Consider the following 21968-nt stretch of genomic DNA (forward strand, 5'->3'; position numbering starts at 1 on the left):
TGCTTAGTAAATAGTACAAGTTAGCAGCAATTGTTATTTAAATAAAACAGCAAAAAGACAAAGCACAAATAGTTAACTGTACAAATCAAGACATTAGAAAATTAGCCGAAAGAAGATAGAACAATGGTTATCGGGCTGGAGGGGCAGGAGGAATGGGGAGCTGTTTAATGGACACAGAGTTTCAATAGGAGATGATGACAGGTTCTGGAGATGGATGGTGGTGATGGTTGCACAAGAATGTGAATGTATTTAATGGCATTGAATTATACACTTAAAAATGGTTAAAATGGGAAATTTTATGTGTATTTTGCCACAATTAAAAAAATAATGGAACAAAAAAAATTAGCTGACGATAGATTATACTAAATATGGAAAGAGGTAATGGTGTTTTAAGGATTGATGCAGTATAATAAATTACAAAGGAGAAAAAGAAAGATGATCAGGTTTGCCCACACATTCATTCAAAACACATTTATTGAGCTATTACTCATGTCAGGCCCTATTTGAGTTGAAATCTAAACGTCAGGTTGGAGAAGACCAAGTGAAGGGGCCAGAGGGAGCCTTCTAGAAGAGGCCAGTGTCAGGAGGGAACTTAAAAAGAGGCCCGAGTGTGGGTGGAGCCCAGGAAGCAGGACGGGTGATCCTTAGGGTTCCACTGGGCCCTTTAAGTTTTATCCCAAGAGGGATGATCGTAAGCTGTGGGGCAGATTGGAGCAGGAAAGTGAAATTTTCTTATCTGCATTTTGAAAACATGACTCAGGCCACAGTGAGGAGGATGGACTGAGAGGGTGTGGGATGTGCTGTGTAGGAAACCGAACTTCCCATTGCTGTTGAATCAGAAATGTCAGGATTCCTTTACTCTAAAAACTGTAAGCAGTCAGGCGAGAAAGATGTTGAACTGCTTTCTTCTCTCTCAGAAGTTTTTATTTTAAGTCTGAGAGGAAGCACCGAAAGGAAGTTGAGTGGGGGACGTTGGTGAAATTACAACTTAATGAAAAATAGCAGGTGCATCGTTCAAAGCCTGATATTTTCTTACAGAAAACATATTTCACGACTCAACAGTGTCTCTCAACTTTAGACGCTGAAGAAATTAGAATCCTTATCTTTTGTATTATATGGAAGGGGATTACTTGAGAGAAATTCTACTATTTGGGATCTAAAGCAAGACTTAGTTACATTGAGGTTTATTCAGACTTGTTTCAACTTGGTAAGCAGCTCATCAGACACTCTGTGTGTTCCAGCTTCCTTGTCAGCTCAGAGTCAGTCCTCTCATAATGCTCCATCTGTTCAAAGCATTTGCAGGTCCACAGAGGCGCCAGCGTAAGGGAAGGGAAGAAGGGGCAAGTCGTACAGTGCAGCCGTTAAAGTTTGCTGAGGAGGATGTTGAACGTCACCCAGCAGAAAGGGGGCATGCTAAAATTTGCGTTTGTCTGACTGACTCTGGAGCTCTTAGCACCTTAGAACACTGCTTCCCTTATAATATAATGCTAAGTGGGGAAAAAGAACCCAGATATAATTGTGTGTTTACGTTTGTATGTATGTAAGTAAAGCGGTATATGGAAGAAAAAAGAATAGATAAGAACAGAAAAATGATAGCTTATGAGTTTGTATGTTGGACATTGAATGTTTCCTTTCCCCTTAAATCTTCCATTTATGTATTGATGTTGAGAAGTAAAGCTGAGTTAGAAGGAAACCTTGGAAGTTTGTCTATATATTAATTTCATACGTTTATTTCTTTGACTAAAGTATGTAAATTCCCTCTTTAAAATATTGTGACAAATATCTAATTAAGATTTTAGATAATTTCAAAATTGGAAGCATTTCACAGTGGCAAAATTGGAGGCATATTTTTTGAACCTTTGAACCCTTATATATTTTAATTATTTAGATTTCAGCATCCTCTTCAACAAATGAGTGCATTTCAGTTAAAGGAAGAATTTATTCCATATTGAAGCAGATAGGAAGTGGAGGTTCAAGTAAGGTATGTATCCTAAATATTTAAGAAATGAATAAAAATATTTTGAACTATCCCTTTTTTGTCTTTTTTACCCTTTTGTTCTCTTTTTTCTTAACTTCTAGGAGCCCATATTGCCCTTGAGTCAAAGATTCTTCCCATCCCCCGCTCCCGTCCCCTTCCCTCTACAAATGATGTCTCTCTGTGGACCTACCTCTTAGATGTGGTTCTCTGCTCTTCCCCCATTGTCCCGTGCTTCCAGGTTTCTTCTTTAGTAACATTAACATTGACTTGGGGTGACAAATGACAGCTATGTATTATCACAAAAGAATCTTTCTAAGTCAGACCGTGATGTAAATACTAACTAATGTGCTTAGAACAATTTAGCAAAGTTTTTGACTAGCGGAATTTGTTTTGTTTAGAGTTTTTCATTTCAAAAACCGAGTTTAGTCTGGAATTGGAATAGATCATTTCCTAAATGTGTCTGAGTTCTAGCTTTATGTGGTTCTAATTCTCTTGATGGAAGGCGTCTCAACAGAGTTGTCTAAACTTACCATCTTCAGTTCTTCTCATTATATTCTCTTAAATCTACTTAGGTCAGGTGTTTACCCTCATCACTCACAAAAACAGGTGTTATCAGGATCACCAGTGACCTCCATAGTTTTGCCAAATCCATCTCTTGGCTTCTGTTTGGGATTATTTAACTTAGCAGCGTTTGAGACAGTTGATTCTTCTTCTCTCATTGAGTCTTTTTTCTTCCACTTGGGCTCTCTGTTTTCCTCTCTCCAGCTGGCCTTTCCTTTCAGTCTCCCTCAGTCCCTGATCTCAGCGGTGCAGTGCCCCAGAGCTCGGTCCCTGACCTTTTCTTCTCTCCAAGCTCACTCACTCCTTGGTGTTCTCATCCAGTCTCGTGGTTTTAAATACCGTATATATGCTGACTACTCCCAAGCTTAGATTCCCTGCTCAGACCTTTCTTTGAATTCCTGACTTGTATTTCCAAATTGACTGCTCAGCATCTCTTTTTGGGTATCCACTCGATATTTAAAACTTACTATGTCCCAAACATAATTCTTACTCCATAGTGTTTTACATTTCAGTAAATGGCAACCCCATTCTTCCACTTGCCAGGCCACAAACCCTGGAGTCCTCATTGACTCGTGTTACTCACACACACATCCAGCCAATCAGCAAGTCTTGTTGGTTCTACCTCAAAGTATATCCAGAATCTGCCTGTTTCTCTTCACCTCCACTATTATCACTTTGGTCGAAGTAACCAAAGTGATCATTTTTTCACCTACATTGTCACAGTAGCCTCCTTGCTAGTCTTAGTCTCATTGACTTGTCCTTGCTCTCCTGGTCTACTTTAATGTAAGAGTCGACTTTCCTCCAGATATCCTCACGTCTTTGCTCAAGTATCTTCTCAATCAGTCCTTCCTTGACCATGCTCTTTAAAACTGCAACTCCCATCTTCCGATGCAGGTGAGCGCCATTCCCCTCCTGCTTTATTTCTCTCTGCGGCTTACCTTCTAACACGCTCTGTAATTGGCTTAGTTTGTTGTTTGTGTGCCCATGCGTTTGAACGTGGGTTCTGTCAGGACAGGGATGTCTGATGTGCTCGATGATGTTTGCTCCATCATCTGGGGTAGTGCCTAGAACCTAACAGACTGAAGCGTTTTCTGAGTGAACGAACTGTCCCTCCTCAGCTGTTTTGGTATAAGTTGGTAAGGATGATACATGAAACAAAGCCTGTGGCTTCATTTTGTTTTACTCTAATTTTCTAAGCCAGTTCACAATAACTAGACTTGCTTGAGACTGTCTTGTTAACTTATTACAAATAAGGTATGTACATAATCATGTGTAGCAATTGTTCAATAATTAGTTTCTTGTCTTTATGCATCTCCCTTATTCTTTCTTTTGCCTCACATTTCGGGCAGGGGAATAAAGGGACAATGCAGTTGATTTTTTTTTTTTTTTTTTGAGGAAGATTAGCCCTGAGCTAACATTCACTGCCAATTCTCTTTGCTGAGGAAGACTGGCACTGAGCTAACATCCTTGCCCATCTTCCTCTACTTTATATGTGGGGTGCCTGCCACAGTGTGGTTTGATAAGCAGTGCATAGGTCCGTGCCTGGGATCTGAATGGGCAAACCCTGGGCCGCCAAAGCAGGGTGCGTGAACTTGACTGCTATGCCACTGGGCCAGCCTCTATTTTTTTTTTGGGGGGGCGGTGAGGAAGATTGGCTCTGAACTAACATCTGTTGCCAATCTTCCTCTTTTTGCTTGAGGAAGATTGTTGCTCAGCAGTATCTATGCCAGTCTTCCTCTATTTTGTATGTAGGACACCATCTCAGCATGGCTTGATGAGTGGTGCATAGGTCCACACCCAGGATCCAAACCCGTGCACCCTGGGACACCAAAGCGGAGCACATGAACTTAACCACTACACCACCAGGCCGGCCCCAATTGATTTTTATCAATATATCTGAATCACCTGATTTGGTTGCTTTACTAGAAATTCTTTGGTTAATATTTAGTGCTTACTAGTTATTTGGCTGTATTTTAATAGTGTTAAGGTGAAATATTTATTAATGTAATGTTTTCAGAGAATGTAGACTAATCTTAAGAATGTTTTAAACATTTTTTCTTCGGAGCTTTTCAAAAGGTCACAGGGCTAATAGAAATGGTCGAAGACAGTCGCTTTTCTGGTTCTTTCAGTAACTTCCCATGAGGCTGACAAATGATGACTGGCGCTGTCTCTGAAATGGAAAGAAGGCCTACCCAGTCCAGCTCATCTGTTATTGCTGGAGTTTTGCCAGAGCAGGGACGATGGGGGAGTAAAAGCATATACATGCAAAAAGTTGATTAAAAGTTTTCATTTTATCAAAAATGTTGAGATCCTATTATATGAATAGTTTTAAGATCCTGCAAATCTTTTTTTCTAATATACATGACAACTTGAATCTGTTTTTTTAAAATTATTTATTTATTTGAGGAAGATTAGCCCTGAGCTAACATCCACTGCCAATCCCCCTCTTTTTGCTGAGGAAGCCTGGCCCTGAGCTAACGTCCGTGCCCATCTTCCTCTACTTTATGAGATCCTATTATATGAATAGTTTTAAGATCCTGCAAATCTTTTTTTCTAATATACATGACAACTTGAATCTGTTTTTTTAAAATTATTTATTTATTTGAGGAAGATTAGCCCTGAGCTAACATCCACTGCCAATCCCCCTCTTTTTGCTGAGGAAGCCTGGCCCTGAGCTAACGTCCGTGCCCATCTTCCTCTACTTTATATGTGGGACACCTCCCACAGCATGGCTTGCCAAGCAGTGCCATGTCCACACCCGGGACCTGAACTGCCGAACCCTGGGCTACCAAAGCAGAACGTGCACACTTAGCCGCTGCACCACCAGGTGGGCCCCTGGAATTTATTTTAAAATGTCCCCTGTATTCTGTCCGACCGTCTAATGATGGCGGCTCACATGTGCTGCTCTCCAGACTGTGCTTGCAGTCATCCTATGACCAACGTGCGACGTACTGCTAATACTTTGCTCTCTCAGAGGCTGGTAGCTTGCCCAGGTTAGGTTGCTGTTAAGGGGGGAGCTCGAACTCAAATGCCGGTATTTCCTTCTAATCTTTCTTGAATTTTTAATCCTATATTTTGTTTCAGTGTGTTCTGTAATCTTTAAATTTTAGAAATTTTATTTTATGACTCAAAGACGTCTCATACCTTCTACCTTCTTAAACAGCATAGGAATATAAGATAGCCGTCGGGGTCAGGGGTGTCAGTGGGGTGCACGAACAGTAGATACTCGCAGTTCCCTGAGATTTGTAAGGCTCTTTACAAAATGGCTTTATGCTATTTTAAAATTCCTTTTAGCTCTTCCTTTGCTATTTTCTGCTGCCTCTTGCCCTATTACTGTTACAGGCCCCTGGTCCTCTAATTTGCTGTGTTTGCAAATAAAACTGGTAATACTTTGTTAGTTTTGTATTTAACAATTTAAAAGTAATTAAGCTGCACCTGACGGCCTGATAAACTCCTTGTTAGTGCAGTTGCAATGCATGAACCCCATATACACTTTGGCTCTTGTCTTATTTGTGACAGTATCTGCTGGGTAGTCAAGGTTAAATGGCTTTTAAATAAATGATGTTTCACTTCATGTGTCAAAGGGATAAATGACTACAGTTTTCTGGCTTACCCCGCCATTCTGTATTTGAAGTCTGGAGTTTTAGAAGGGCCATCCCTGTTGCATGTTCGCTGAGCATTAGACACGTTCGCAGTGTTTTCTGCTGTTCAGAATGTACTATCTGTCCTGTCAACATTCCTGAGAAGTTGACTGTCGCTGTGGCCAGAGCACTTTGACTGGGACCTCAGAGATGCTGACAACTCGCTTACAGGAACATCTTGTTCCTGTCAACTTGACTTTGAAAATTGGACCTAAATCTGCTTTTCACAACTGAATATACTAATAGCTTACAGTTCATATTTTTAAATATTCTCTACCACATGAATGAATGCATTGTTAACTCTGGCAGAAGGGAAAAAAAGCCATCTGTGAAATAACTGACTCTTTATTCCAGCCTTCTCCTTAAAATGCTTGAATGTCTTTCTTTAGGTTATTTCCCTGTTAAAGGCGTCCAGCAGAGTATTATGAATGTATATGAATTTAAATGTCCTTTCTTCTATATCGATGTGGAAACTTTTTAGGTTTATGCCTTTGATTACTGAATGCCATTGTCATAGGTAGTTGAGAATGGACTGTTTCTCTCCTAAGCTGTTATTTTCCTTCCATACTCAAAATAAGCTGAGACACTTAATAATTCGTGTCAGTATCTCCTTAACCTAAAATTCTGTCTAATAAATTTGGAAGTGTTATGACAGTGTATAGATAGTACATTCTGAATTCTTTCCTTTGTTCTGCTCTACAGGTATTTCAGGTGTTGACTGAAAATAAACAGATACATGCTATAAAGTATGTGAACCTGGAGGAAGCAGATAATCAAACTATTGAGAGTTACCGGAATGAAATCGCTTATCTGAATAAACTACAACAACACAGTGATAAGATCATCCGACTTTATGATTAGTAAGAACTTTTTTTAATTTGAAAAGAAAACTTTTTTTTGCTATAATTCTTCAGATAAATACTTATTCAATCTTAATATTATAACCTAACCATTCATTGTTTTGTCACTTTTATTTGTTTTTAATGGCAGTGAAATCACAGACCAGTACATCTACATGGTAATGGAGTGTGGAAATATTGATCTTAATACTTGGCTTAAAAAGAAAAAATCCATCAATCCCTGGGAACGCAAGAGTTACTGGAAAAATATGTTGGAGGCAGTTTACACAATTCATCAACATGGTATTTTAAAATTGTTTTATTTGTAAAGTTAAAATATTGTTAATAGTGTCACCTTCGAGAAATATAGCTAATTTTAAGGTATGGCTATTGACACCTTTAGGCTAGATAAACTAAATATTTGGAAGTTTGTTTAAATTTGAAGGGACAAAACATTTGTTTGAAACATTGTTAACCAAAGGATATAGGGCATGAACTCAAGCCCCCACACCCAGAATGCATCCAGAACGCGTCCAGAATGCGAAATGCATCTTTCTCAGTGTTTGCATGGTCCAGAATCCTGGGTCTCCAAATGCTTGGATTATAGCAGATCTGAGGCTTGCAGGCGTTCGGGCATCTCGATAATCTGAGCTGTTTACTTCACTCATTTTCCTAGTCTTTTTGTATCGTGTGCCTTATGTGGGAGTTTGTTTCTTTAAACTGTTAGCCTTGCCTTCTGGGTTGGTCTTTTACTCGAGCATGGTTCTTTTAGGGCTTCTCTGCCTTTACCTTTATTTATTTATTTATTAAATAACTGTTAACCTAGACAATTGTAATTTGTCTTCTCCTGATGTCTCCCTTCCTGTACTTTAAAAGATAATTCAACAGCGATCGAGAACGGAGGTGTCAGGAGCATTAGGGTCTTACCGTCTGCCAGTGTAATTTGCGATGCTGTCTAGTGGACAGTGGATCACAGTGGTCAAGAGCATGAACTCTGACACTGAACTGCCTGAGTTCAACTCATGGCACGCTCACTGAGGCCATGACACCTTGAACAAATTACTTAAATTCTCTTTGCCTTAGTTTCCTCACCTAAAAATGAGGATAATAATGTTCTTACCTCAACATTGGTATGAAGAGTCCATGATTGAATACAGGCATCAAACTTGGAATAGTGCAGGGCACAGAGCAGGGCTCTGTGTCTGTAGATTATATTAAAAAGGGATATTTAACTTGATTGACTCTTGGAAGGAATCCACTTGGCCTGTAGATTGTGAAATTTTTTGTCTTTGTCTTTAGAGTGTTTTAAACTGTCTCATAGTGGACTTTTATTTTGAAGGCATTGTTCACAGTGATCTGAAACCTGCTAACTTTCTGATAGTTGATGGAATGCTAAAGCTAATTGATTTTGGAATTGCAAACCAAATGCAGCCAGATACAACAAGTATCGTTAAAGACTCTCAGGTAAGACGTAATCAGTGGTTGGTTACCACACAGTAGAGTTCAATTCCTTTTCGCCTGTGAAGAATTATTTTGCTAGTGGGGATTTGATTTTTACCTACCTTATTCTTCAAAGGATCTGAGGCCTTTTTATAAGAATAGATAGTATAACTATAAAAACAAATCAAAACCATGATAAATACAATTTAGTGTAGAAGGTCAAGATCAGGTAGAAATATGTCCAGCAATCTGGAGTGATTTTCCTGAAGCTGAGGTGGAGAAGCAGCAGTGCCTGCCTTGGAAATCGTCTTGGTCAGACGCTAGAGTGGACCTGATGCTTTGGCTCATGGTTTCCTGTAGCTACCAAAGAGGGAATTGCCATCACATGTTTTTCATTGTCCATGAGGTCAGATTATTTCGTTCTTCTAGAGATGCAAAGGTTTGCCTATCATTTAAATTAGAAAAAAAATTCTTAAGTGAGCCTTCATCTTGGAAACACCATAATAAATATTGTACTCAACCGCATTTTCATAATAGGATATGCAATAGCAAACTTAGTAAAGTGTCCCCGTAAAAATCAAAGTGATGATACCAAAGAATAACCAAAAATAATCATGATTGGAGCCAAGATGATGTGTTCCATGCATACGTATTTGTGATGTGGATCTGCCTTAACCCTAGGAGTAAAACTAGACTTTTTTTAGGAGGAGTAGATGAACAGCATGCCCTTCAAACAATTCTATTTGACAATCGCTCCTCTTTATATCAAAAATATGACTGGACATTTGGTTGTGAATCAGCTTAGAGATATCTTCTATGGCAAAGCCATGGAAGGTACAGGTATTCTGTACCAGAATACATAGTACGGGTATTCTGTGTTTGAAAGCAGAACTGTTGATTTTAGAGTACAGTGAGTGCACTGTGGGGTTGGCATGATCCCATGGCAGGAACGCTCACAGGGTTTAGATATCCACCTGGTCCCAGTTTACACGCACCCAGGGAGTCCTGAGAGACAAAGCTGGATTCTTTCTAATCGGTCGGTTGGTTGGTTGGTTGGTTGGTATCAAAAAAAAGCATTCTGTGTCTATTCCAGCACAGAAATGAGTGACTGATCAACTCCCTCAACGTTTATGGTAATTAATATAATTTTAGTCTGGGTGGTTTTTAAGATAGACATTACTTGTTGCCCACCATAACCATAGAAAAAGCTCAGCATTCTGAAAGGAGTCAATTTTCTGAATACGAGCCTAATTCATTTCACTGGAGTTGTGAAAAAATTTGTCTTAATATTGTTGTCAGTTATTTGAAATTTTCAAATATATTACTGAAATCTGTAGTTATTCAAGTTTCCAAGAATCTGACATTCGTGTTTTTAAAATCTAAAGCAGATGAAATATTTTCATTGATTTGTATTTTCTGTGATTTGGCAAATAGGTTGGTACAGTGAATTATATGCCACCAGAAGCAATCAAAGATATGTCTTCCTCAAGAGAGAATGGGAAATCCAAATCAAAGGTAAACAAAGGTTGTTTACATCCTAGTTACCTGGCATCCGCAGGGAATGAACCTGACATAAGTGGAAGTTATTTCTTTAATTTCTAAAACATTTCAGGCCTTCGCAGACTTTGCCTTCTTAAGCAGATTACCATGGAATTCAACTTCACTCTTCTTTATTGATTTGAGGCCGTGCTTTTAATATAGCGATGTCTCAGGATGCTGCTACAAGAAATGCACCTAGGATATTTTTGGAGTTTTAAAATTAAAGAAAAAATTAAGACTAAATTAGCTCTGATTTGGACACCTTAAATAACATTGAATTGATAATCTTTGAAGTCTTCTTTGTTTCCTTTCTGATTCTTACATTTTATTTCTTAGCATTTATTCACTTGTGAACTCTGCATTTTCAAGTGCAACTCTAGTGTGTAACTTTTCCAGGCCTGCCACTGGCTGCTTTCCCACCTGTCTTATTTCACCCCCTCAGTGAGCTTTGTGTTAGCCTCCTCGGTACCCCTGGTTGGGCCCGTTTTGCCTTCCATGATACCTCCAGCTCCCAGCTAATCCTCTCTCTGAGGGATGTGGCCGAGTGGCTGCAAGCACACACTGCTGTCCCAGGGACCTGTGCTGGACTCGGAGATCTTCCTTAACAACTGTCTTTGGGCAGGTGACTTACCTGGCCTGGTTTTTTCGTCTGTAAATTGGGCTTACAAATAATACCCATTTTAGAAGAAATTGAGGATTAAATGAAAAAACGTATAAAGCACTTAGTACATTGTCCAGCTCAAAATAATTTCTCCATAAATTGCTTTTGTTTACTAAATTATATTTTTATTCCTAGAAAATCATGGCTTTTAAACATCTTTTCAAATAGCTGGCATAAATTTATGCCAGAGTCTCTCTCGTGAGATTGTTTGTATTTCTGTTTTAGCCTCTTCTTTTCTTCTAATACTTAGATTTGTTTTTTCTCTTTTTTCTTCATCTTGATTAGACTTGCCATGGTTTTGTTGATTTTAAAGAACCAGGTCTTGATTTTATTTATCAATTCTGTTTTCATGTGCTTTGTAATTAATTTCTGCTTTTCTCTTTGTTATTTATATTCCCTTTAGGTTTATTTTTTTCCTAGCTTCTGGATTTAAGTAATACCTACTTTAATTTTAGTATTCTTGCTTATAATTAAAAACATTTTAAAACTGCATTTTACGGAGTTTTACTCTAGCAGCTACTTACGGGTTTTACTGTAATGTTTCTTATTTTCATTAATTTCTAAAACTTGTGATTGCAGTTTTAATATTGTTTTTTTCTATAAGATAACATTTATTTTGAGTTTCACCTGCAGCTCAGATCTTTTCAGTGGTCAATTCAGTGATTTAATATGTATTTGTAACTCTCAATTCAGTTGAATCACCTGCATCTAACGGCCTTAGTGATTCCGAATAGAAGACAAATTTTTATCCCAACCTGTGAGGCAGTGCCTCAAAACCCCTCCTAATGCAGCTGCGTCCTCAGATTGCTTTCCACCGAACACCTGCCACATCTTCCGGGCTTCTCTTCCGGCTTCTGTTGGGCACATTCATTCCTTCCCTCTGCATTCTGCTTCAAATGCCTCTACCTTGCAGGACTTGTGGCTCCTGGCGGTTGTCTCCATCCGTTCACATACCCGCTTCTGCGGTTCACGGGGATACTTTCTCACCTGGTTTTGTTGGAAATATTTCCCATGTGTTCATGGTGTTGCTATCAGGCTACTTTCTCTGTCTTATCTGGGGATTTGGAGAGGAGGAAAAACTGCCACAGCCAGTGCCATTTTCCTAGAACCCTACTTCTTTTTAATGCATGATTTTTATTCAGAAATGGGCTGAATTTCCAGGTGGTTCAGTTGGAGGAAGAAGAGGTTATTTTTTATTAATTTTCAATTTTCTTTGTGTTTGTATAATGGGATCTATTTTATCTGTCATCTTCTGAAAGGCATGTTAAAATCTCGCCCTGCAAAAAAGAATTTAATACAATTTTTGCTTAATATAGTTCTATTCAACATGGCTTCACTGCATAGAAGATTGTAATTATTGTCTCTTCTTGGTTGGTTGTTCCTTTTATCACTATAAAATGACTTTCTTCTGTTAAAAGGATTTTGCCGTATTCTCTTTTTCCAGTATTAACATTGCAGTCTCTGCCTCCCCCTTCTTAATATTTTTTTATATTTTATGTTTATATGTCCATTTCTTTTCTTTTTTCGCTCTACCTTTCTGTGTCATTTGGTTTAGATTTATCCTTTGTGGAGAGCATATGGTTATATTTTGTTTTAATGTTTATTTATCTATCTTTTAAAATAGGAATTTACCCATTGTCATTTATTATGCCTATTGCAATGTTAGGTCTTATTCATGTTCTTTTTAGAGTTAAAAAGGTAATTATGTTATGATATTGCATTATTTCTAATGAGATTTTAATACAATGAACATTTAATAATAAGTAATATTTATTGAGTACTTACTATAACCAGACTCTATCCTCTTTGCTTAACCATGTCTCATACCATTTAATGCCCACAACAGCATACTTTTATTATGTCTATGTTAGAGGTGCGGAATCAGCTGCGCAGCATTAGCAGCTACTGGTGAGGCCGGGGTTCATGCCCAGCGCTGCCTGGCTCTGCGGTGTGTACTCTTGTATGTAGGGAGCTCAGCTTAAACAACCCTTTCAAACCTACACATACTTATCTATTGTGAATTTATATAAACATTTATTATAAGCAAATAATTCTGGGGAAAACAAGTAAATTTAAAATTTGCAGGGTTTTTCTGTTTTTACAAGTTGACAAGAATGTGATATTTTGTTTCAGTTGATATTTTAATTATGAGTTTGTTGAAAGATTTAAAGTTAAGCTCATCTCTTTTGATAAAATAACCAAATATTATAAAAACTGAAAAAAGATGTTTTGTCATGTAAACATAATCCAGTATGTGCACATTCATTGAGGTTTAGCTATGGTTTTAAATATTAGGTTATATATAGATAGATACTATTCTTACATTTAATTTTATATTAAAATAATGGCAACTTATTATTTTCTTTTTTTACTTAGATAAGCCCCAAAAGTGATGTTTGGTCCTTAGGATGCATTTTGTACTATATGACTTATGGGAAAACACCATTTCAGCATATAATTAATCAGATTTCTAAATTACATGCCATAATTGACCCTAATCATGAAATCGAATTTCCTGATATTCCAGAGAAAGATCTTCAAGATGTGTTAAAGGTAACATTAATAGTATAAAGATATAGAAAATCAATGTTTCATATACTTAATTGTTTGCTTAAAAAAATAGCTGAAATGATGGGCTTAGATGTAACTGGTCTATTGAAAGGAACTGCTGACTGAATTAGCTTTTTAAGACATGTTAAGTTTCCTTTTAAGATGTTTTTAAATTTCTTATTGAGATATAATTGACATATAACATTGAAGGTGTTTTAAAACTTATGAATACTTTGACTACTTGGGGATTTTGCAAAAATGACTTGGAAATTAATCTTCTAGAAAGCAATTTCTGTAATATGATGCAATTTGGAAAAATGCGTTATCAATGTTACATAATAAAACTTGCTTTGTTTTTAAGAAATTAATCTTATTTTTATAGTGTTGTTTAATAAGGGACCCTAAGCAGAGGATATCCATTCCCGAGCTCCTGGCGCATCCATATGTTCAGATTCAAACTCATCCAGGTACTTCTTTAGAAAGCTGTTCATTACCACATTACTAACATAAACAGCCTTTTAACTGTAACAAAACAGAATCTGAACTGGGTACTCTTGTTCAGCCTGCCTCCTTCCTTGAGGAATTTCCTTTTAGGCTAAATACTAAAATAAATGAAATTGCCTTTCTTTACTTGCTGGCATTCGTTTTTACTTATCCTAGATAAGGGGCTATGGTCAGTGATAAATTATAAGAATGCCAGTTATTGTCCTGTTCAACAGAATGGGTATTTATAGATGAACTTATATTTGTCTTAGTGGTACCAAAGTGTCAGTGATTATATTTATTTTACAGGTAACCAGATGACTAAGGGAACCACTGAAGAAATGAAACATGTTCTGGGCCAACTTGTTGGTCTGAATTCTCCTAACTCCATTTTGAAAGCTGCTAAAGTGAGTATTTCTATTCCCTATCAACAGACAGAGTTTAGTTAGACGCTTCAAGAAACAGATGATGCGAAGAAAAGTTGGTCCAGTCATCAGATCAATTATGGAGTATATTTCTACATTTAGATACTTGACGTGTGCCTTTTGACAAATAGAGATTTGTTTGACTTACATTCTTACTGTGCAGGCAGCACAGTTGAAAGTGGATTGTCGTATAGGGTGCGTTCAAAAGATTGCTATCGGGTCTCAACTGGAGTAAATTTAATGAGGTGTCTGGCTTTTAAAGTCAACACCATTCTCAACACAGCTTTTGAATTCATTTCTTCTGGCCAATTTTTTTCTTAAACCATCTTAGAGAAATCATAGACTTTGTCACATGTAATGACTTCTGTGGCACTGTCTATGAGAATCAACACGTTTCTCAAAGGAGGCATCTCAGGGCTTTCAGCCTCCCAGTGCCTGTTTAGATCTATACCGTGATTTTTGGATCTCACTGTCATCAAACACCTAGTCATTTCTAGAACCCTGTGTATGCTTATTGACCAACTGGTTTAGTTAACAAGCAGTTACTAATTATATATCTCAGTTATAATGTTATTATAAAATAATGCAAACTTAAAACACTCTTAGCTCTCTGGGTGGAGGTAAAGACAATCTCAGATGTCAAGAATTTGGACACATGTCTGAGGGAATTTACTGTACATTCACTATTGTATTTGCTTTCATATGATATGAATTAAATTTCTTTCTTAAATTTTCTCAAGTGCTGATGGCTAAATCAATGACTTGAGGAATTAAAAGTGGACAAACTTTGTTTGGTAATTTTGCTTTCTGTTTCACATGTGTTCCAGTGTATTGTTCAAAGCCCTTTGTAAATACAATTGAGTCAGATTAGTTACCTTTATCACTGAGGTTCTATGTTCCTTGATGACAAAGAGGTCTGTCATCTTCATAAGTTAGATGTTGGCTTAGTCTTAAATCCTTTTTTAAATAATAGATTTTAATATAGCTAATAATACTTATTGATGTAACAATTTGTATGATTTTTTTAATGTCTTCTGTTCACTAGTTTAAATATCATCTGAAAATATGTATTGTTTTCTGATGAGTGTATTTTACAGTATAGGAATTTATCTCAAACTGACTTTATTTAAGAAAAAGTGAAGGAGATCAAGAAGGCGTTGAAGGCACACATATGCTTATTCGTAGTTGTATTACATTTCTCATACGGGAAGACTGAGCTGCAACGTGATAGCTGATTCTTAGGCCAAGCTAGGTGTTTAAAATTCTTAATTATCTCCAATAGTTTATAGCATAAGTTCCTAATTATAAGAACAAGAGAGAAATTGACTACATATTAGAATATGTAGAGTTATCTTTATTAATCGGGTAATACATTTAATTTTAAAAGTTACAAAACAGGTGTGTGTTTTTAATTTCAGACATTATATGAGCACTATAGTAGTGGTGACAGGCATGATTCCTCTTCGTCATCCAAGACTTTTGAAAAAAAATGGGAAAAAAAATGATTTGCAAGCTACTTATAAACTGTCACAAATCGCCCAGCAAATATATTGGACTGTTATACTCCTAATTCTCTGTGGAAATCTGCTCTTGAAGACAACTTCACTCTAAAATGTCATTGACGGGAAAACTCAGTGGATTATCCTCAAAATAAAACTGTAAAATAATAACCACTACTAGCACTGTATATATGAAGTTACAGGGTTGTTTTCTCTCTTTTATGCTTCCCTGGAAACCTAATCTATTTGGTATTTCACAGTTGGAATAGTGGGTGGACCTTGAAATATATTTTGAAGAACTATGTAAATAAAGCTTTGGAGCATAAAATGACACTAAAATGTCAAAGTTGTAAAATTATTTTCTTCGAGCAAATGTATTGTTGGTGTGGCAGCAAAATTCTTAATAAAAATTGGGTTAAGGGAAGATATGAGAGTAAACCTTAGTAAATGAACTTTTGGAAAAAAATTCCGAAGGGTTTGAGTTCTCAAATAGATTTTCTGATTGCTTTATGGCACTAATGTGGTCCAGAGTTTCAGGACTGCACTTGGCTCTTTGAATCCTGCCTTTGATTCTTCATATCATCCACTGTTTCTGGTGTTTAGAGTAGCGCGCAGGATTCCGTGGTGTAAGTTGTCAGGACATGCCCTCGTTGCATGACTTGCTGGTAATGAGTAATTACAAATGCGGTCCCAGAGTCTCTGGGACTGAATCTAATAGGTTAATTAAAGGTATTATCATATAGTATTCTCTTCCCCAATATTTTTTCTTTTTTAGATTTTAGTAGCCTTTTTTCTTTTATTAAGAATTTTTTTTAGAGCAACTTTGGGTTCACAGCAAGATTGAGAGGAAGGTACAGATTTCCCATATACCTCCTGCCTCCACATATGCATAGCCTGCCCCACTAACAATATACCCATACAGTGGTACATTTGTTACAATTAATGAACCTATACTGACACATAACAATCGCCCAAAGTCCATAGTATACATTACAGTTCACTCTTGGTGTTGTACATCCTATGGGTTGGAATAAATGTATAGTGACATGTATCCATCATTATAGTATCATACAGAGTATTTTCACTGCCCAAAAATCCTGTGTTCCACCTATTCATCCCTCCCTACCCCCCAACCACTGCAACCACTGATCTTTTTACTGTCTCCATAGTTTTGCTTTTTCCAGAATGTCGTAAGTTGGAATCCTACAGTACGTAGCCTTTCAGATTGGCTTCTTTCGCTTAGTAATAGGCGTTTAAGTTCCTCCATATTTTTTCATGGCTTGAGAGCTCATTTCCTTTTAGTGCCAAATAATACTCCATTGTCTGGATGAACCACAGTTTGTTTATCCATTCACCTACTGAAAGACATCTTGGTACCTTCCAAGTTTTGGCAGTTGAATAAAACTGCTATAAACATCTGTGTGCAGGTTTTTGTGTGGACATGTTTTCAACTCCTTTGGGTTGAAACCAAGGAACATGACTGCTGGATCGTATGGTAAGAGTATGTTTAGTTTTGTAAGAAACTGCCAAACTCTCCTCCAAAGTGGTTGTGCCATTTTGCATTTCCACCAGCAATGAACGAGAGTTCCTGTTGCTCCGTATTGTTGCCAAGGTTTGGTGTTGTCAGTGTTTTAGAATGACTTTGGCCATTCTAATAGGTGTGTAGTGCTACCTCATTTTAGTTTGCAATTCCTTAATGATATGTGATGTGCAGTGTCTTTTCATATGCTTACCTGCTAGCTGATACCTTCTTTGCTGAGGTGTCTGTTAGGGTCTTTGACTCATTTTTTAAATTGCATTATTTGTTTTCTTACTGTTGAATTTTAAGCATTTACATGTTTTGGATAACAGTCCTTTATCAGATGTGTCTTTTGCAAATATTTTCTCCCAATCTGTGGTTTATCTTCTCATTTTCTTGACATTGTCTTTCACAGAACAGAAGTTTTTAATCTTAATGTGCTCTACTTTATCAATTATTTCTGTCACAGATTGTGCCTTTGATGTCATACCTGCGAAGTCATCACGATACTCAAGGTCATCTAGGTTTCCTCCTACGATATCTTCTAGGAGTCGTCTAGTTTTGCCTTTTACCTTTAGGTGTGTGATCCACTTTGAGATAATTTTTGTGAAGCATGTAAATTCCGTGTCTGGATTCGCTGTTTTGCATGTGGATGTCCAGTTGCTCCAGCACCATTTGTTGAAAAGATGATCTTTTCTCCATTGTATTGCCTTTGCTCTTTTGTCAGAGATCAGTTACCTGTATTTATGGGGATTTCTTTCTGGACTCTCTGTTCTGTTCTGTTCCATTGATCTATTTGTGTATTCTTTCACCAACCACACTGTCTTGATTGCTGTAGCTTTAAAGTAAGTCTTGAAGTTGGGTAGTGGTCAGTCCTCCAACATTATTCTTCTACTTCAGTGCTTTTTTGGCTATTCTGAGCTTTTTGCCTTTCCATATAAATTTTAATCCATTTGTCAATATCCATAAGAACACTTGGGATTTTAATTGAGATTGTATTGAATCTGTAGATCAAGTCGGGAAGAACTGACATCTTGACAATACTGAGTCTTCTATCTGTGAACATGGAATGTTTCTCCATTTATTTAGTTCTTTGATTTTGCTCATCAGTTTTATAGTTTTCCTGAGGTACACCTTGTACCTATATTGTTAGATTTATACCTAAGTATTTCATTTTTGGGATACTAACATAAGTAATGTTTTTTAATTTCAAGTTTCACTTGCTCATTGCTGGTGCATAGGAAAATAGTTGACTTGTATATTAACCTTATATCTTGCAACCTTGCTATAATTACTTATTAGTTCTGGGAGGTTTTTTAGTTAATTCTTTTGGATTTTCTACATTAACAATTGTGTCATCTGCAAAGACAGTTTTATTCCTTCCAAATCTGTATACCTTTTATTTATTTATTTTATCATGAATGAGTGTTAGATTTTCTCATGCTTTTTTGGCATCTATTAGTATGATCATGATTTTCTTTTTTAGCCTGTTGATGTAGTGGATTACATTGATTGGTTTTTGAATGTTGAACTAGCCTTGATACCTGAGAGAAATCTCACTTGGTTGTGGTGTATAATTCTTTTCATACATTGTTGGACTTGATTTGCTGATGTTTCGTTGTGGATTTTTGTATCTACATTCATGAGGGACATTGATCTGTAGTTTTCTCATCATGTCTTGGTCTAGTTTTGGTGTTAGGGTAATGCTGGCCTCATAGACTGTGCTAAGAAGTATTTCCTCTGCTTCTGTCTCCTGAAAGAGATTGTAGAGAATTGGTATAATTTCTTCCTTAAACATTTGGTAGAATTCACCAGAACGCATCTGGGCCTGGTGCTTTCTCTTTTGGAAGGTTATTAATTATTGAATAAAAAATTTCTTTAGTGCATGTAGACCTGTTCACACTGTTTATTCTCATGTGAGTTTTGGCAGATTGTGTCTTTCAAGAAATTGATCCATTTCATCTAGGTTATCAAATTTGTGAGCATAGAGTTTCTTTTCTTTTTCTGCCATTTTTGGTTTTAATCAAGCATTTTATAGGATTCCATTTGCTCTGCTTTCTTAACATAACAGTTATGCTTCTTTTTTACTTTTTTTGGTGGTTGCCCTAGAATTTGCAATACACAGTTACAACTAATCCAAGTCCACTTTCAAATAACTTCACAAGTAGTGTGAGTACCTTATAATAACAAAATAATCTGAATTTCTCCCTCCGATCCCTTGTATCATTGCTGTCATTCATTGACTTGTATATAAGCATACACAAGCATATGTATATACAGAAGATATATACATAAGCCTACATAATTAAATACATTGTTGCTATTATTTTAAACAAACTAATCTATTAGATCATTTAAGAATAAGAAGTTAGGGGCTGGCCCCGTGGCCGAGTGGTTAAATTTGTGTGCTCCGCTTTGGCAGCCCAGGGTTTCACTGGTTTGGATCCTGGGTGTGGACATGGCACCGCTCATCAAGTCACGCTGAGGTGGGGTCCCACACAGCACAACCAGAGGGACCTACAACTAGAATATACAGCTATGTACTGGGGGGCTTTGTGGGGGAGAAGAAGAAGAAAGAAAAAAAAGATTGGCAACAGATGTTAATTCAAGTGCCAATCTTAAAAAAAAAGAGAAGTTGAAGTATTTATTTTTCCTTTGCTTATTCCTTCTTGGATGCTCTTCCTTTATATTTTTAGATCCAGGTTTCTGACCGATATTTTCCATCTCTCTAAAGAACTTCATTTAACTTTTCTTGTAGACAGGTCTGTTGGTAAAAAATTCTCTCCATTTTTCTTCATCTGAGGAGATCTCTCTCCTTCACCTTTGAAGGATAATTTTGCGGTGTGTAGAAGTCTAGGGTGGTGGGTTTTTTTCTGTCAACACTTAAATATCTCACTCTACTCTCTTCTTGCTTGCATAGTTTCTGAGAAGTCAGGTGTAATTCTTATCTTGTTCTATAGGTAGTGTTTTTTCCCTCTGGCTTCTCTCAGGAATTTTGTTTTTAATCTTTGATTTTCTGTGGCTTGAAACTGGTATCCTAGGCAAAGTCTTTTGGCTTTTATCCTAGTTGGTGTTCCCTGAGCTCCCTCTATCTCTGGTTTGGTGTCTGGCATTAATTTGGGGAAATTCTCAGTCATTGTTTTAAATATTTCTTCTGTTCTTTTCTCGCTTCTTCTGGTATTTATTCCCATTACACATATGTCACACCTTTTGTAGTTGTCCCACAGTCCTTGGATATTCTGTTCTGATTTTTCCCGGTCTTTAATCTCTTTGCTTTTCAGTTTGGGAGGTTTCCACGGAGATATCCTCTAGAGCAGAGGTTCTTTCCTCAGCATGTCTAGTGTACTAATAAGCCCATCAGAGGCTTTCTTCACTTCTGTTATGGTGTTTTATCTCTAGCATTTCTTTTTTGTTCTTAGGATTTCCATCTCTTTGCTTACATTGCCTGTCTGTTCTTGTGCACTGTCTACTTTATCCCTTAGAGCCCTTAGCATATTAATCACAGTTGTTTTAAATTCCCAGTCTGATAATTCCAACATCCCTGCCATGTCTGCTTCTGATGCTTACTCGGTCTCTTCAAATTGCGTTTTTTGCCTTTTGGTGTCCATTGTAATTTTTCTTCATAGTCGGATTTGATGTACCGGGTAAAAGGAACTGCTGTAAACAGGCCTTTGGTAATGTGGTAAGGTTTGAGGGGGGAGCGTTCTATAGTCCTACGATTAGGTCTCAGTCTTTTCGTGAGCCTGTGCCTCAGGACTGTGGAGTACGCAAGTGTTTCTCTGGTTTCTTCTCTCCCCTTAGCTGGGACCAGGACGGCTACAGCTGACTGGAGTTGGGTGTTTCCCCTCCCCAAGGTCCCTTAGGCTCCTTTACTACCCAGCATGTCAGGCTGTGGTTCACTAGTTTCCCCTGAGGGCAGGCCTGTGAAGAAGGGAGTGTTCTGTGTATTTCAGAATGGTTCTTTTTTACCCTCTCCCCGCTGGAAGTGTGGGATTTTTCTCTAAATTTACTGTGGGAACCTGGTCAAGCTCCTGGAGGTAAATCTCAATATTGTAGGAGTCCGCCCATGACTGAGACCCCTGGAGTTTTTCATTCTTAGAGTTGTCCTCAGAGTTGTTAACTACAGGTTCGGTTTTCCTACCCCAGAACTCGTTCCTGTGGTGGTTTCTGTTCCTGAGTCTCGGCTCCAGTGAGCCAGGACTCCCTGTATTTCCCTGTCTGTCTCTCCTGTCTTGGGGACAGCTGTTTGCCTTGTGTCCTTCCTCTTACGGATCTAAGATGAGTTGTTGGTTTATTGGTCTGTTCATCTTTGTATTTGCTGTTAGGATGGAGTGTAGGCTTCCAAGCTCCTTACTGTGGAGCCAGAAACCGGAGTCCTATTTTAGTTTTTAATTTTTTTAAATTGAAAACACTATAATCATATGCTAAAAAAAAATTAGTACCAAAGACTATAAAATGAAAAGTAAGTTTCCCTCTCAACAAAATTTCCTCTTTGGCTGTTGAGCAGATACCTCCCCCAGCTCTGTTCCTTCTGGGCCTCCATGAGGCAGCTCACAGTCTGCCAACTGGCTGCATTCAGGGCACGCCAGCTAGCAAGCAAGAGAGGGTGCTCAAGACTGAAGCCACAGTCCTGTAGTCTAGTATTGGAAGTGACACCATTTCTCTTTTTGCCATGTTCTGTTTGTTAGAAGTGAGTCACTAGGCCCAGCCCCACAAAGAAAGAGGCGACTACACAGGGGCGAGGATATCGGGAGGCAGAGATCATGGGCCATCTTTGAGGCTCCCCACCACTAAATGTTAGCTCTTTGATGCTGTAATTTATTTTTCTCCTAT

General features: G+C 37.6%; 1 protein-coding gene across 3 annotated transcripts in view; it reads left to right on the forward strand.

Moving 5' to 3' along the window:
- Nucleotides 1-15787, forward strand: part of TTK (TTK protein kinase) — a 38008-nt gene extending 22221 nt beyond the window's left edge. For all 3 annotated transcript variants that reach the window (XM_014859758.3, XM_014859759.3, XM_044757437.2), the window contains 9 exons: nucleotides 1889-1981; nucleotides 6883-7040; nucleotides 7171-7322; nucleotides 8359-8483; nucleotides 9894-9974; nucleotides 13036-13212; nucleotides 13592-13676; nucleotides 14002-14099; nucleotides 15536-15787. In XM_014859758.3, the coding sequence (XP_014715244.1) occupies nucleotides 1889-1981; nucleotides 6883-7040; nucleotides 7171-7322; nucleotides 8359-8483; nucleotides 9894-9974; nucleotides 13036-13212; nucleotides 13592-13676; nucleotides 14002-14099; nucleotides 15536-15622 (1056 nt within the window). In that variant the 3' untranslated portion in view covers nucleotides 15623-15787. The remainder of the gene's footprint in view (nucleotides 1-1888; nucleotides 1982-6882; nucleotides 7041-7170; nucleotides 7323-8358; nucleotides 8484-9893; nucleotides 9975-13035; nucleotides 13213-13591; nucleotides 13677-14001; nucleotides 14100-15535) is intronic.
- Nucleotides 15788-21968: the final 6181 nt, after the last annotated feature.

Source organism: Equus asinus, chromosome 24 (genome assembly GCF_041296235.1).
Source record: "Equus asinus isolate D_3611 breed Donkey chromosome 24, EquAss-T2T_v2, whole genome shotgun sequence".
NCBI lineage: Eukaryota > Metazoa > Chordata > Mammalia > Perissodactyla > Equidae > Equus > Equus asinus.